Source organism: Aquarana catesbeiana, linkage group LG07 (assembly GCF_042186555.1).
Source record: "Aquarana catesbeiana isolate 2022-GZ linkage group LG07, ASM4218655v1, whole genome shotgun sequence".
NCBI classification, from domain to species: domain Eukaryota; kingdom Metazoa; phylum Chordata; class Amphibia; order Anura; family Ranidae; genus Aquarana; species Aquarana catesbeiana.
The window spans coordinates 21,551,851-21,568,614 of record NC_133330.1 but is presented as its reverse complement, the minus strand read 5'-3'; the positions used below and the strand labels follow the sequence as shown (position 1 = coordinate 21,568,614).

At 46.7% G+C, this 16,764-nt stretch overlaps 1 protein-coding gene across 1 annotated transcript in view; it reads left to right on the top strand.

The window, feature by feature from the left end:
* RBSN (rabenosyn, RAB effector) overlaps positions 1–15,967 on the top strand; it is a 44,433-nt gene extending 28,466 nt beyond the window's left edge. The window contains exon 12 of the mRNA XM_073591751.1: positions 88–15,967. Within this exon, the coding sequence (XP_073447852.1) occupies positions 88–1,155 (1,068 nt within the window). The 3' untranslated portion in view covers positions 1,156–15,967. The remainder of the gene's footprint in view (positions 1–87) is intronic.
* Positions 15,968–16,764: the final 797 nt, after the last annotated feature.

Here is a 16,764-nt window from a genome sequence, read left to right as displayed (position 1 = left end):
CCTTACTGTGGTTATGCTGTAACTGCCTGGTGTGGCTTTCTTTGGGTATACCTTCCCTCAAGTTGTCTTTGATCTCTTTTCCACCAGGCTGCTTTTGATGCCCAGAAGAAGGGAGATGAGAGGAGAAGAGATGGCTTCCCGCGTCCCACGGACATAGTGAACGGGGAGCTGCAGCAGAGGGGTCGTATTCGGAAGGTGGAGGGGTGGCTCCCTACATCGGGTGCTGTTCGCATTCGAGAGACCTCAGACCCTCTTCTGCAGCAGATTGAAAACATCACCTCCTACGTCAGTCAGGCACGTGAAGCTGGGAGAGTGGATGAGGTGAACATGCTGGAGGACAACCTGAGGCAGCTGCAGGATGAATATGACCAGCAGCAGGTTGAGAGGGCCATTCGGATGTCCAAGGATCTGGCGGAAGAGGAGGCCATGCAGAGAGAGCAGCTAGAGGTGCTGAGGATCAGGGAGGAAAGCCGAGAGATACGCAAGGGGCTGACCCAGCACAACAGGACTCATTCGCTGGATTTCCGAGAGCAGAGCCAGCCCGCGAGGTGGCAGGACAAGCAAACGGCAGCCCTGGATCTTCAGCTCCCAAAACGTGACACTAGCCCTTTACAGACCCCTCCGGCAATTTCTCAAAGGTCTTTAGAAACTGTTGCCAACTTCCGTATTTCCCCTGTTCTTTCAAAGGTGGAAGAGACCAAACCTGCTCTCGCAAACCCCTTTGAGGATGATGGCGATGAAGAACCAGTGCCTGCTTCCTCCTCTGACCCTATCCAGCAGAACGGAACCAGAGAGTATAACCCATTCGATGAGGATGATGAGGAAAAGCTGGAGGAGCAAGCTGAGAAAACTGTGGCCTCCACCAATCCCTTTGAGGACTCTCCCGGCATGTCCCCTGAAGCACCTACTTCAAAAAATCCATTTGAGGTAGATGATGGGGCTTGTCTGGGAAACCCGTTTTATGAGCCTGATGATGTGGGAACAAATGAAGAGGAGGTGATAGAAGAAGACCTACTTCTGCAGCAGATCGACAATATCAAGGCCTACATATTTGATGCCAAGCACAGCGGTCGGCTGGACGAAGTGGAGGTCTTAACGGAAAACCTCAGAGAACTGAAGAAGACTTTGGCCAAGCAGAAAGAACAGTCAAAATGACCAGCGAGGACAGAAGACTCTTTTTTTTTTTTTCAGAATATATTCTTCATCCTTTTCAGCCCATCATACATATGATTATAAGTTGGCAACCAGCATAATTCATGGAGGTGGTATGGGCACCAGATGTACACAAGGCCTACGTTTCTCTGATATAGAGTTCATTCTCTGATAAAACCTTGGAATGGATTGTCCTCTTTCTGCATCTTCCTTCTGCCGAGCAAAATACATTTTCTAAAAATGGTCTCTGCACAAAACGTTTAAATTAGTCCATGTAATGGTGGCAGACAGTGTGGAAATATCCATCCCGTTTCCTTTTAAGAGATGTTCACCTTCCCATTGTCCGGCTAATCTAAAGTCTGGCTTGTAGTCAAGAACTCTGCAGACTGACAACTGGCCAAGCTGGCCAGCCACCCCCTTCCCCCTCCTGGTGATGCCAAAGGCCAGTTCATCTGGATTATTTCCTACAGCACAGAATGACTAGCATGGTAGCCACCAAGAAGCATGATATCACACCATATTTTCCAATAACGTGCTTAGTTAATTTGGCCTGCAATATCAACCGTTGGCTGTCATCTTAGTTGATTGTCGGGCAATTCCGTCCTTGACAATCAATCTGACTTATAGGTATCGTAGCACTCAGTAGGCCCTCGGACAGGTGTAAGTGCTCTCTTTTAAAAGCTTGGAAATGGGTTATCTATGTCGAAATGGACCTTTCAACCAAAACTTGGCAGAGTGGAGAAAAGTTAGAACCTCCTGTCTTTTTTATTTCTTTTTTGCTATGTTGCCTTTTGGTCTGACTTATTCTCCACCCTCTTGACCTGGAAGTGCAACAGGAATTGAGGGACATTTTCCCTCGTTTTGTCTTCCAGTGACCATTAGATTACTCGTAACGTTCTGTACTGCTGACAGCAGTCACCAGCACGGGAAGTCAGGGTAAATCTCCCCAAAGGGGGATACAGACAACAGTAAAAAACCTAATGTAGGGCTTCTAACTTTTTTTCTACTCTATCAAAAAAAAAAAAAGTTTTGACGTGAGTATTACTTTAAGAGTGAGACTGCTTAATGAAATATCTGCTCGGAGAACCTCTTTAATGACTGGCCATTGAATGTCAACCAGCCTAGTAAAGATTCCAAATATCCCTGTAAAGACTTTTATATATGTAATATATATTATTGCCTAAGGGGAACAAGCCACTGTCTATAGCGGGCGGCCTGTGGACATGGAAGGTCAATTTTGCAGCAGGCCTTGCTTCGGGTCAATAGGAACAAATCTTCACAGAACTCAACAAGCATCTGATGAGAGAATGTATGTGTGGAATAGTGAACAAAGCATCACATTTTCTTAGTGTCAGAGCTGTTACAACTTTAATACACTACAGGCCTTAGCGGACGAGCAGGAAGGCAACTGGTGGCTCCATTGTACCAGTGCTGCTGCTGCTGAGGTTTGGGAGGTGAGTTGCCGGTATGTTAAGACATCAGATGGCAAGAAAATGCTAAGCACAAACATACTGAGCCCCTCAAATTCCCAGGGGGCTAACACTTTATTCTGTCGGTGTACACTAAGCTGGGGTGACACAACCAGGCAGCTTTTTATACACTGCCCCCTGTGGTGCTACCAAAAGGGTACACACTAATTACTGGAGTGGTCACCAATCAAAGCTAATGGAAGACTTCGAATGAATTGGAGACAGTTGGTGATCACTCCTAGTATTTTTTTTTTTTTCCTGCTACTACTGCAGCATGCAGTCCTTGTCTCTTCGATGAGCTTTTGGTAAAATAAATTAAAATGGGGGGATTTCTGCCTTCAGATAACAATATAGTATATATTATATATAGGACAGTACATGCCCCTCTTTTAGTAGGTACACACTTATAAAGTTCTGCTTATGATAAATCATCGATAGTGCCCCATTAATGGTATCAGTAAAAGGGAATAATGGCCCGTTGTTAGTGTCCGTGAAAGGAGTAGTGCCCCATGGTCGGTGTCAGTGGGAGGATTGGTGTCAGTGGGAGAATTGGTGTCCCATGGTCGGTGTCAGTGGGAGGATTGGTGTCCCATGGTCGGTGTCAGTGGGAGGATTGGTGTCCCATGGTCGGTGTCAGTGGGAGGATTGGTGTCCCATGGTCGGTGTCAGTGGGAGGATTGGTGTCCCATGGTCGGTGTCAGTGGGAGGATTGGTGTCCCATGGTCGGTGTCAGTGGGAGGATTGGTGCCCCATGGTCGGTGTCAGTGGGAGGATTGGTGCCCCATGGTCGGTGTCAGTGGGAGGATTGGTGCCCCATGGTCTGTGTCAGTGGGAGGATTGGTGCCCCCATGGTCTGTGTCAGTGGGAGGCTTGGTGCCCCCATGGTCTGTGTCAGTGGGAGGCTTGGTGCCCCCATGGTCTGTGTCAGTGGGAGGCTTGGTGCCCCCATGGTCTGTGTCAGTGGGAGGCTTGGTGCCCCCATGGTCTGTGTCAGTGGGAGGCTTGGTGCCCCCATGGTCTGTGTCAGTGGGAGGCTTGGTGCCCCCATGGTCTGTGTCAGTGGGAGGCTTGGTGCCCCCATGGTCTGTGTCAGTGGGAGGCTTGGTGCCCCATTATTGGTGGGCTAAATAGTACCCCATCAATGTATCAGTAATAGGAAATAATCACCCTTTGTTGGTGTCAGTGGGAGGAACAGTGCCCCATCGTTGGTGTCAGTGGGAGGAATAGTGCCCCAGCAATACGGGTCAGAATGCCATCCTTACAGACAAAACCATCATTGGTGTCTGGCAGCTGGCTTTGCCCAGTGGTGTTGGTCATGGAACGATGCAGGCACCATCAAATGGGAGGCCAATCAGCCGCATCTCGGGGAACCCCTACAAACCTTTGGAGGAACCCTAGTTGAGATTGGCAGGTCTAAGCTACTGAGAAGGCATTTGCAGTGTGTTCCTACCCTTAGTATTAGGATTTCAGTTCCTTTTCTGCTTTTCAGCCGTCCTTGGGTATAGAACAGATCTATTGTGGGGTGCAGTCCTCAGCAGAGAGCTCGGAGCAAATGACATACTTCTGTGGATGAATAATAACGTATGGTTATCTGAAGGTGGAGTCCTCTATATGTAATAAGGCTGATCAACAATACCAAGTTATGTTTTTAAGCTGCAGTTTAATTCTAAAGCACAAATGAAATAAGTTCAGTATTTTTAAAGTGAACCTGTGCCGAGGCATGTAGACTGCCATTGGTGATTTCTCTCACTGGAAATGCATGTTGCTTGGCTGGTTCCCTTGGCTTCAGGCCTAAGTTGCATGTATGCAGATCCAGGAGGAGGCACTGTGACTGTGTTCTTGTTCCTGGACAGAATGTACTTAAGCCATTGGCAGCCAAACAACCTCTTTTCACAAGGAGATCAACCATGGAAGCCACCTCTTGGCACAAGTTTGCTCTATTGAGAGCCAGCTACGACCCGACTCATGCAAGAAATTGAACATTCACTAGTTGAGCAGACCTTTATGAATGCAGTGTTTGGCCTCTTATTTATCTTTGCAAACCCAGAGTATGTATGTGAGCCGCTCAGGCGGCAAGGAAGTGTAGTCTTGTGCCTGCTGCTGTGAGTGCTGGCCAGGAAGGAGCCCACCCATGCACCAGACAATGATGGACAAGAGCTAAAGGTCCCGGGAGCCGCACATCAGAACGAGACCTGCTGTATGTGAACAAGTTGCAGTCTCAGCCTGGAACCCTGCCAGGCCACGCCCCCTAACGTGCTTCGTTCCGCCCACGGGAGCTTACTCATGGGGATCCAGTGGGTGGAGCGAAACGTGTCCAGGCTGAGACTGCCACTTGTTCACACAAAGCGGATCTTGTTCAGATGTGCGGCTCCTGGCACCTTTTAGCTCTTATTTCACTTTCCTGAAATTGTCTGATTCTGACTGTGGAGCTGAGAGAAGGGATTGTAATGTCAGCTGAGATCTCTCAATTGCCCCATCAGCCACTGGCCTTTGCGCCATTAACAAGCTGGCGACCTGCTCTTGAGTGTGCACAACATCATCGGATAAGAGGGACCCATCACTGTTTACATTCCTCTTCACTACAAGGCTTTGTTATTTGATGCAGAATGCAGACTCAGGAGCTGGGAGTTATCAGGCAGGCAACTGTTAGTAGTTCCCAAACCCTTTCAGTCTCTACTCTGAGCCCGTCTTTAGACAAAGTATGTGAAGCGCAATAAAAGGCAAATGCTTCTTTTATATGTAGGCCCAATTAAATAACCTAATATCTAGTGTTGAAATTCTTGCATTAGCCCAACTTTGACTGGTTCTCTTTAAACCGAACGCCGTATTATGATACACTGCAGTATTATTGTGTTCAGGTGTGTATGTGATATATTTATAGGAGAAAGGTGACATCGCAGCTGCTGTAAAGCAGTGTATCATGGATGTGTATCTCGGGTACCCCCAGCAGGTCATGTATTCAGGCTTTCTGCTAAAGTGGCTGTCCGTTTGAGAGCACTATTCACTGCCTTTCTCTGTAGTCCCTAGAGAGGGTGGTTGCACAGGATCATGGGAGAAGAGGCTACAGTTCCACTGAAACGCGGTGCAAAAATTCTACTGAGTTTGGTTGTAGTGGGATAGGCACTATATGGCTAAAAGTTTGAAATCTAACCATCACACCAGTATGCCCCTACTGGATATCCCATTCAAAAATCATGGCCATCGGTATGGCGTCCCACCCCATCATGGCCATCGGTATGGCGTCCCACCCCGTCATGGCCTTTCGGTATGTCGTCCCACCCCGTCATGGCCTTTCGGTATGTCGTCCCACCCCGTCATGGCCTTTCGGTATGTCGTCCCACCCCGTCATGGCCTTTCGGTATGTCGTCCCACCCCGTCATGGCCTTTCGGTATGGCGTCCCACCCCGTCATGGCCTTTCGGTATGGCGTCCCACCCGGTCATGGCCTTTCGGTATGGCGTCCCACCCGGTCATGGCCTTTCGGTATGGCGTCCCACCCGGTCATGGCCTTTCGGTATGGCGTCCCACCCGGTCATGGCCTTTCGGTATGGCGTCCCACCCGGTCATGGCCTTTCGGTATGGCGTCCCACCCGGTCATGGCCTTTCGGTATGGCGTCCCACCCGGTCATGGCCTTTCGGTATGGCGTCCCACCCGGTCATGGCCTTTCGGTATGGCGTCCCACCCGGTCATGGCCTTTCGGTATGGCGTCCCACCCGGTCATGGCCTTTCGGTATGGCGTCCCACCCGGTCATGGCCTTTCGGTATGGCGTCCCACCCCGGCATGGCCTTTCGGTATGGCGTCCCACCCCGGCATGGCCTTTCGGTATGGAGTTGGCCTCCCTTTACAGTTATAACCACCTCTACTCTCCTGGGCAGACTTTCCGTAAGATTTTAGTGGGTGTTTGTGGGAATTTGTACCCATTTGTGAGGGGGGGGACAGTCATGCTGGAACAGAACATGGATTATCCTCAAACTGTTACTACAAGGGTGGAAGTCTACAATTGCCTACAACAGAGGTCCCAAGCCCCGGTGCTGGTCCGTGGCCTGTTGGGGGGCGGGCAAGCAAGCGAGGCTTGATCTGTATTGGCAGCTGCTCACATCTGGATCCTTGTGGCGGTCTAGTGCCTGGTGGTCTGGCAGGGGTCCTGATGCCAAGATAATGAGCCAGTACAACCTGCACTACCACCCTCCCAACAGTAGAGGGCACCTGCTCCCCTTTCACCAGCACCACCACTCCCTTCCTTCCCTCTCTGTGGTCAAGTCACTCAGTCAATGTAGAGAGCAACACAGGTGTTGGTGAGCAATGACCATACCTTTCACTGGAAACACCTGAACTCTGTCATTGGCAAGGGTGCCCACATACCTTACGACAGTGTATAGCGGGATATTGAGTGGTCCCTTCTGGGGCTGAAGGGTGTTTTTGAAAGATAGGTCCACCTTTCTGACCATGTTTGATGTTACACCCATGTTTGGGGTGTAACATCAAACATGGTCACAGTCCGCAAGCCCCCCCCCCCCCAACTGTTCCTTCCCTACAGAATATGGGGGTGGTTCTCCTCCCTTTTTTTTAATTCAGTACGGCCATACATGGTTCCTCCTGCACAACCACAGCATTCACCGCACTCTGTGTATGAAGGAAAAGTCCCATCTGCCACTGCGTTAAAGGGATTTGTAGTTCTCAATGGAGTACAAATGAGGTGGCATCACCACGCTTGTAGTCTACCAATACTTTTTCCAGCCCCGTAACTGAAGGTCCGTACCTGTGGCTGGAGTAATAGCCTGCAGGAGCCTGTGCACTGCAACCGCAATCCACTGAATGCAGTTGCAATACTTTGCAGGCTTCAATGCACAAAAAATAATAAATGCACATTTATTTTTATTAATAAGTATGGGTGTATTTATTATGTTTTTTTTAAAAAGTGGAATTGGCCTTTAAGGCCTGGTTTACACTTGCGGTTGAGAGGGATGCAATAAAAACAGGTGGTTGAGTCGCATTTTTTCCACCCAGTCACTAAGCTGCATGGCAGCCGTACGGGGGCTTATACACATGCCATGGCATTCAAGAGAATAGGGCCATGCCGCAACCGTCCTTCCACTGCGTGCAATACACGCGGTTGCTGCACGGTGACGCAGGCAAGGGTGCAACATAATGCCTCCTCACTGCCTGCCAAAGGCCCTTTTTAAAAATTCTTCACTGCAGATCGCTCTTTAGAGGACCACCACAAGCGTAAGCCAGCCCTGGTTTAGTGATTACCGCAGCTGTTTCCTTCTAGGAAATTCCTGAAAACATGACGTGCTGGGGTTAATCCTGAGGACTGGGTTTGTGGAAGCGTGGTAGTGGCTGTTTGGCTCCCAACACGCAGAGCAGAAGTAGGAACATGGACTTTCATGATCTCACGTTCCCTCATTTTACTGCCTATCCAACTAGACCAATGTACGACCCTGCCCACACATCTCAGACATTACCTGGCGGCTGGCATTGCATGCTGGGACTTAAAGGGAAGCTATATTGTATCTTCAATGAATTAATGTTATACAGGATTTAATGAATACATATTTTTAAAGTGGTTGTAAACCTTCACACATACCCGGTGAAGTGACTGGCCTCAGGTGATGCACCTAGATTACACAAATCCTCCTACATATGTTGTACCTGTTTTATCTGCAGCATTTTCTCCTCTAAATCCATCATTTAAAATGCTTGTCTGAGCTGTCAGAAAATGGGTGCGTGGAGCTGACGTTACACACTGCAGAGCTCAGTGAGGAGAGCTTTGAGAGCTGATTGGAGGGAAGGGACACCCCCCCCCCCCCCCCCTTTGCACAGGAACAGAGCTGAGGCTGTCAATCTGCTGGAGGTCCCTCCCCTGTCACCATTTTTTTTCTTGGTGTCAGAAAAAATTGTCAGGCGTGACTAATTCAACCTTTACGAGTCAGAAATGACATGTAAAGGTTGATTTTAGTCCAATAGACCGTGCACTTTGCAAAGTGCAGTTGCTCCAGAACTTAGTAAATGAGAAAAGCTTCGCTTTCAAAAAAATACCCAATCAGGTGCAAGGAAAGAAAAAAAAAAAGCATTTTTGCTTGCACATAATAGAAGTTAGCAGAGCTTCTGTTCATTTACTAAGCTCTGGAGAAGCGCACAGTTTTTTTGCCTTTAGTAAATCAACCGCTTAGTGCTCTGAAATGAGACAAGTATTCACTAGAGAGGGATCTGCTTTGTCCATATTTTCATGTCTGAGGTTTACAATCACTTTAGGTTTTTATCAGAATTTTTGTGGTTTTGTATGTTGAAGAAGATCTGGCCGCCACATAAATTAGAATGATTTTTGAATGAAAATTGAAAAGTGTGTAAACCATTGCTGTATATTCATAATATTATCTATTAATGTAATTTAGGTTAAAATATATGCATATGTAAAAATCCTAAAATCTCCGTAGAGTTCCCTTTTAAAGTTCAGGTTTGGTGCCCGGTCTATGTCTGACCTATAATGTTGGTGCCAACAGCGGCTCGGGCTAAGAGAGAGCGTGAATGTGTGTCTTTTATGTTCATTATGTATATATGATATTATAGGATTTAATGTGATTTCTCCTTATTTCCTGATGCTTTTGCTGCCCTTGAACCCTTTTAAATGCTCGGTGCACCCAGGACTGACGTTTTTATTTTTTTTTTGTGGATGTCCTGCAATCATCTCCGGCTTCTTTATATTTTTTCAAGTCTTCCAGCAATGGAATTTTAGACTTGAGCGTTCCAAGATCCGCCTACCAGCTGCTACCATAATAAGAGGTAACATGCAGCAGGAGAAGTAAGACCCCATTGTAAGGGGGTATGCAGTTTAAGGGCTCCCGCTGAAGAGTTCTCATCTTTTGCATCTCAGAAAGATATAAGAAGTCCTGGGATGATTCATGCCACCATTATCTGCCCATAACAGAGATGCCAGAATTGGGTGGTTCTAACATTAAAAGCGCCACTCCCCAGAAGCTGCTAAAAACATAGATGAAACGTGTGTGGCAACTGTTTAATGTGCTAGAACAGGAGTCTCCAAACTCCGGCCTGGGGCCACATTCGGCCCACTGCTAAATGTTATCTGGCCCCCAGCTAGGGTCAGTGGTGTATCCTCAATGTTCTTTGAGGATTAAGGTCAACAATAGCTGCCTATGGTCTCTGCTTCTGATGTAAGTGATGGGAACCTGAATGTAAGAGGGGTCTCTGATGAGGAACCTGGTTTAAGAAGGGTCTCTGATGGGGAACCTGGTGTAAGAGGGGTCTCTGATGGGGAGCTTGATGTAAGGAGGGACTCTGATGGAGAGCCTGATGTAAGAGGGGTCTCTGATGGGGAGCCTCATTTAAGGGGGGTCTCTGGTGGTGATCTTGATGTAAAGGGGGCAAAGTCTCTCATGGGGAGCCTAAGTTAAGAGGGGTCTCTGATGGGGAGCCTGATGTAAGGGGAACTCTGGGGGAGCCTTATGTAAGAGGGTTCTCTGATGGGGGAGCTTGATGTGCGGGAGGACTCTGATGGGGAGCCTGGTGTAAGAGTGGTCTCTTATGGGAACCCTGTTATAAGGGAGGTCTCTGATGGATACCCGATGTAAGAGGGGAACTCTGATGGGGTGTTTTTGGCCCACAAATATTTGTAAAATATACCATATACTAAGTTTGGAGACCCCTGTGCTAGAAAACTTCTAAAAAAGGTGAACATTCGCAGCCTGCAATCCTGCCTGTTCCGCGCCACTGCCCCATCTCCTACCTGCTCTTAGGTCTGTGAGTGATCTTCACCTCATTGGTGAGACCCACAATGAACTCTCAACCATTTTCTGGGATGTTGACGTGTTTTTCAAGCCGTGCCCATTTGCATGGGCTACCTAATGGAGTGCACGTTGATGCCTGGCCAAAAAGGGTGTTGGCACACCCCAGCGGGAAAGTTTGAGTCTAGCCTATGTATGCAATGCACACTGCAAAAGAAGCAAATGGGTCCTAAGCCTTTCTGAAAGTTGATGGGGGGGGGGGTGTAAATTTAAAGAATAACTTTAGAAAACTTGGCATGATATATGCTGCCACTGCAATCCTTTCTACCTCTTGTCTCCTCGGGTGCCAACTCCGCTCATCTGGCCATATGTAACACAGACAAATTAAATCCAAACGGCTGCACTTCCAAAAAATCATCCACTTTATTACAAATGTAAAAATGGCAAAAACTGCAAACCAGTGTGGGAGCCGATGATGGTCAACATGTCTTGCTCTAACTAGCACTACGAAATGCGACTTCATCCCCTGGTCCCACAGTGTCTGGATTGCTGTTTTTGGAATTTTTACATTTTGTAATAAAGTGGATGACTTTTCGGAAATGCAGCCCTTTGGATCCTGTATGTCTTTGTTATTTAGAAAACTTGAATTTTGTAATGGTGATTGACATGTATATCTAAAAGCCTCAAAAATATTACACTTCCTCTTTTAGGAACCAAACTTCCAGCCTGTGTGTAGCTTCTGCTTGCATCTCCCTGTCTCTGGCCCAGTTTCCCCCCAGTGTAGACAGATGGTTTTATAGGTCATTGGCTCCACCTGGTTTCCTCGCTGACCTTCTTTAATAATTCTTTCCCTGCAGTTTACTTAACATAGTTAATGTTTACCCGGTGGAGCTTCTTGGTTGACCTTGAGCAGTCTTGTCCTTCAGTGGTGGTAGGATTGGAAGCTGCTGGCCTATCGTGGAATTAAAAATACCATTGGGCCTTTCTGTTTCCAGAGCAGCGAGCTAGCTAGATGGTTGAATAGCTGGTATGGTGTCAGTTAAAGTAGAACTATCCAAAGCACCTATTTGTCTCTTTCCTAATTGGGTTTTATTGCCGGCTGAGACTTTGCTTTTGTTGATGACTCCAGCGGAGATGGCTGCCTTTCACCTTCACTATAACTGGCAGGCTGTGAGGACTTTTTCCACTCTCTGAGTTGTTTGTATTGTTTAAGGATCATTAACGTCATCTCAGGCCCATATAAACTTCCATATTACCTCTGTTATCAAGAAATCGGACTCCGAGTGGGAGATGCCACTTGGTCTCTTTAGTATTGCACACTGATGTCGTTCTAACACACCGATCAGCCATTACATTACCACCCACCATAACCGGTCTAGGCATGGACTCCACTAGACCTCTGAAGGTATGCTGTGGTATCTGGCACCAAGCCGTCAATAGTAGATCCTACAAGTCCTGTAGGTTGAGGTGGGGCCTCCATGGCTTGGACTTGTTTAACGAGCAAATCCTACAGATGCTTGATTAGACTGAGATCTGGAAAATTTGGAGGCCAGGTCAACGCCTCAAACTCGTTGTGTTCTTCAAACCATTCTTAAATTAATCAGACCAGGCCACCTTCTTCAATTGCTCTGTGGTCTAGTTCTCATGCTCATGTGCTCATTGTTGATGCTTTTGGCTGAGGACACGGGTCAGCGTGGGCATCCTGACCAGTCTGTGGCTACTCAGCCCCATACACCACAAACTGCGATGCTCTGCGTGTTCTGACACCTTTTCCATCAGAACCAGCATCAAGTTTTTTAGCTATTTAAGCTACAGTAGCTCTTCTGTTGGATCGGCCTAAACTTGCCAGCCTTCGCTTCCCACGTGCATTACCTGTTGGCCGGTTTTCCTTTCCTTGGACCACTTTTGGTCGGTCCTCGCTACTGCAGACCGGGAACATCCCACAAGAGCTTTAGAGGTTTTTCTGACCCAGTCATCTACACATTACAATTTTGCCCTTCTCAAAGTCGCTCAAATCTTTACGCTTGCCCGTTTTTTTCTGCTTTCCCATAGTTCATCCTGGTGCCTCCCTCTTCCCTAGGTAAGTGACGCACATACACTCACACCTGGCCATCCACATGATGTAAAAGAAAACGTGATTCACCAGACCAGGCCACCTTCTTCCATTGCTCTGTGGTCCAGTTCTGATGCTCACATGCCAGTATGGACAGCGATTGAGCATTTTTCCTTCTTTTAAGACATCTACTTCCGGAACGACATGTTCACTTGCAGCCTAAGCTATCCCTCCCACTTTCAAATGCCATTGTAACAAGACAATCGGTGTTATTCACTTGACCTGGCAGTAGTCATAATGTTATGGCTGATCGGTGCATTTCAGACCCTGGGCGCTGAAGAGGGAAGGGATTTGTGCAGTTTACAAGAGGCAGTGATGACTACATGAATCAGATAGTATGTTCCCCTAGTCCAATGAACGGATTGGAGATGGGGCAGGAAGTTGCAGTCTATGAATAGTGATGTCATAATGTGTGGATGAGATGAGTGGTTGAACAGAATCGCTTGTCAATTTCAACTGTGTATTTAGCACTTTGGTGGAGATCTAGTATAAAGACACTCAAATGTTTATTGTTGTTTTATGCCGATATTTATCTACTGCTTGCAGATGTATCATTGGAAATTTCCTTTGTCGCGGATAATTATTTTCACCTGTTTGATCGGTAATTACGGCCGAATCTAATATTCTACAGCACTTCATTACTGAAGGGAATGTTACTAAACCAACGTCTACTAATAATGTTAATGAGTCCTATTTTACCTGGAAAAATAATGCTAATAAATCCTCTGGAAACACTAGACAGGGCCTCTTTATGAAGGTCCAAATGGCTACTTTGTTTCTCTTTAATTATTAAGTATAATCAATATTTTAGATGTGTTATAAAGCTGCACCTCAATTCTGCTTGTTTTCTCCATATTCTGTTGAACGTTCGGCAGGTTAATCAACTCTTTAGCTTAATTTTATTAGTTTTTCCATCAGTTTTTTTTTTTTTCCTTAACCGACATTTTCTTCCACAATAAACTGGGTGTATTCTGTTTTTTCCAATGAAAAATTGGACCTGAATTTTCTTTTTCCCCACAGTGTATGCAAATCCAAAGGACAAGACTGGCTGCACTCTATAGAAAATTCAAATGCTGGTAACTTTATTCATGTAAATGTCATGAACAAAGAGTTCCCCAACTTGTGACTTCACCGACGCGTTTTGCCCACAAAGCTGGGCTTAATTGTGGAGGTTCTATATCAGCATTTGAATTTTCTTCTGATTGCAACCAATCTTTTCTTCTTGGATGGATATGGGGATATATATATATCTAGATATATATATATTCATTTGGGACAACTTGCTGTTCACAGAGGCTTGTAGTTTTGCAACAGCTGGAGGTCCACTAATTGCATATCCCTGCTGTTCACAGAGTAATCCAGGTTTCTGGGGTGGGTGGAGTCATGTTTGTAATAACATCAGAAGTCCAGCTTGCTGTGAGAAGCCACTTTATGATTGACATCGCCCCAAGCTGTCCTTTGATACAACAGGGTCATGATAACCTGCAGCTATGTTAGGCAGACCGAGGCTGACAAAGTTTTTAATAACTATACAAACAGGGTTGATAAACACTGCCATGCAAAGACCCTGATAATGTGCAGCGATCCTGGTAACCAATTAGAATTTATCTCCAAAAGGGACCATCTTAAAATTAAAGCATCCCAGTATTGTCTCCGTAGAGATGGTACTGAACGCAAATAGGTGTTTGCTCCTACCTTGACAGCCCCCCCCCCCCCCCCCCCACACACACACACACACACACACACTATACCAAGGGTCTCCGAACATCCTAAACAAAGGGGCAGTTTGCTGTGCTTCAGACTTTAGGGGGGGGGGGGGGGGGCAAACTGTGGACAATGGGAGTATACATTTTTCCAGCATCAGTGAGAGTAACCAATTTTCCATCTTTGGTGTCAGGAGGAATAATAGTGGCCCATTGTTGGTGTCAGTGGAAGGAATAGTGGCCTATCGTTGGCATCCGTGGAAAGAATAGTGGCCCATGGTTGGCGTCAGTGGAAGGAATAGTGACCCATCGTTGGTGTCAGTGGGAGGAATAGTGCCCCATCGTTGGCATCTGTGGAAAGAATAGTGGCCCATTGTTGGCGTCAGTGGAAGGAATAGTGGCCCATCGTTGGTGTCAGTGGGAGGAATAGTGCCCCATTGTTGGTGTCAGTGGGAGGAATAGTGCCCCATTGTTGGTGTCAGTGGGAGGAATAGTGCCCCATCATTGGCATTATTGTTTGTCAATGGAAGGAATAGTTTCCCATCATTGCTGTAGGTGGAAGGCATAGTGCCCCATTGTGGGTGTTAGTGGGAGGAATAGTGCCCCATTTTTGGTGTCAGTGGGAGCTAAAGTGCCCCATCATTGGCATTATTGTTGGTGTCAGTGGGAGGAATAGTGCCTCGTTGTTGGTGTGAGGAATGGTGCCCCATTGTTGGTGTCAGTGGGAGGAATAGTGGCCCATTGGTGTCAGTGGAAGGAATAGTTTCCCATCATTGCTGTCAGTGGGAGGGATAGTGCCCCAGCGTTGATATCAGTTCAGGGATTGTTGCCCTATTGTTGGTGTCAGTTGGTGGCATAGTGCCCCATTGTTGGTGTCAGTGGGGGAAATAGTGCCCCAAGGCCTGGATAAAGGCAAGCAAAGGGCTGCACTTTGGAGACCAATGACCTTTTATAAAAGTCAAAAAGGTTAAGCCTGGAGAGCGAGAATCTCAGGCTCTGAGCACGGTGTTGTGATAGGGCAGGGGAGAAGAGGGGGTATATGTGTGCCCCCACACTGGTCCTACAGATGTGAATTGCGGTGCAAAAGTAATTGCATCTCAGTCCACATCTACGGTGTGCTGTATTGTACCTGCATTAAAGTGTGATGCACAGATACATATGCAGCGTGTGACATGTAGACTAATCATCTGATTGTAGAAAGAACATTCCATTTAGCGCCTATTTAAAAAAAAAAAAAAAAAAAAAAAAGTTTCCCAGAAAGAATTATCTAAATATCTACATAATGGAAGCTGGAAACGATCTGCAACAAAGCTGCTTAAAACGTTTACAATTTATATAGCTGACCTAGGCGATTGTTTTTATTCTTTTTTTTTTTTTTTTTTGTCGCAAGCGATCTGATTGGTTGTTGTGCTTCCTGTGGCACCCTATTGAATAAGCCCGTGTTTACAAGCTGCGATCAAATTCTAACTCGCTGAGCGTGTGTCAGGCATGTTTGTCGTGTGTTGCTGTGTTTGGTTGAGGGTTGTGCAGCCCTGCTTTCTTTTTCTGGGGAAGCTACCTGTTACAGCGAGGGCATGCTGGGACTTGTAGTTCGCAGGAGCTGGAGATCCTCCGGACTGTCTGTCTAGCTTGTGCTTTGGAATGAGTGACGGTGGTGAAATGAAGACCATGCGTCCACCGGGAAATCTCTTGATGATGCGAAGAACGTGGTGCATGTGATAACTCCGTCCTTCAACTACTGGAACTTTTTGTATCATTAAACATTTAATAAAAGCCAGTGAAATGGATCGTGTTGACTAGTTGATTTTGTTTTTGCTTAAAGCTGATTTCATTTTCTTATATTTTTCTTTTCCTGGTCTCTTCTTTTTCCTAATAGCATACGAAATTTAAATTTTTGACGTACCGTATACACTCAAGTATAAGCCGACCCGAATATAAGCCGAGGCACCTAATTTTACCACAAAAGACTGGGAAAACTTACTGACTCGAGTATAAGCCTAGGGTAAGAAATGCGCAGCTACGGTAAGTGGAAAAGAGGGTCAACAATGCCCATTTGCAGCCTCACTGTGCTCATTTGCAGCCATAGGTCCCCCGAACTTCAACCTCGGCAGTTAAGGGTTCCTAGATGCTCCCTAGCTGCAGCCAAAATTTGGGGTCTTTGGACCCAAAGGGTCCCAAAATGACATTGCTGCAGATGGACACAGTTGACTGAATTTGGGGCCCCGTATCTCGGGGCCACTTAGTGCTAGGAACCCCAAATGTGTGCAAACCCAATGGAAATAGCACTACAACATATCCAAAGATGGGGTTCCTAGCACCAAGTGGCCCTGAGATAGGGGGCCCCAAATTCGGTTCGGAAAATGTCAAGCACTTTTCTGCAGCAGAGAATGACATTTTCCAAACCGACTTTGGGGCCCCTTGGTGCTAGGAACCCCATCTTTAGATATGTTGTAGTGCTAGTTCCACTGGGTTGGCAGACCAAATTTGGGGTTCCTAGCACCAAGTGGCCCCGAGATACGGGGCCTCAAAGTTGGTTCGTAAAATGCACAAAAAAATGCTGAAAAACTCGGCTTATACTTGAATA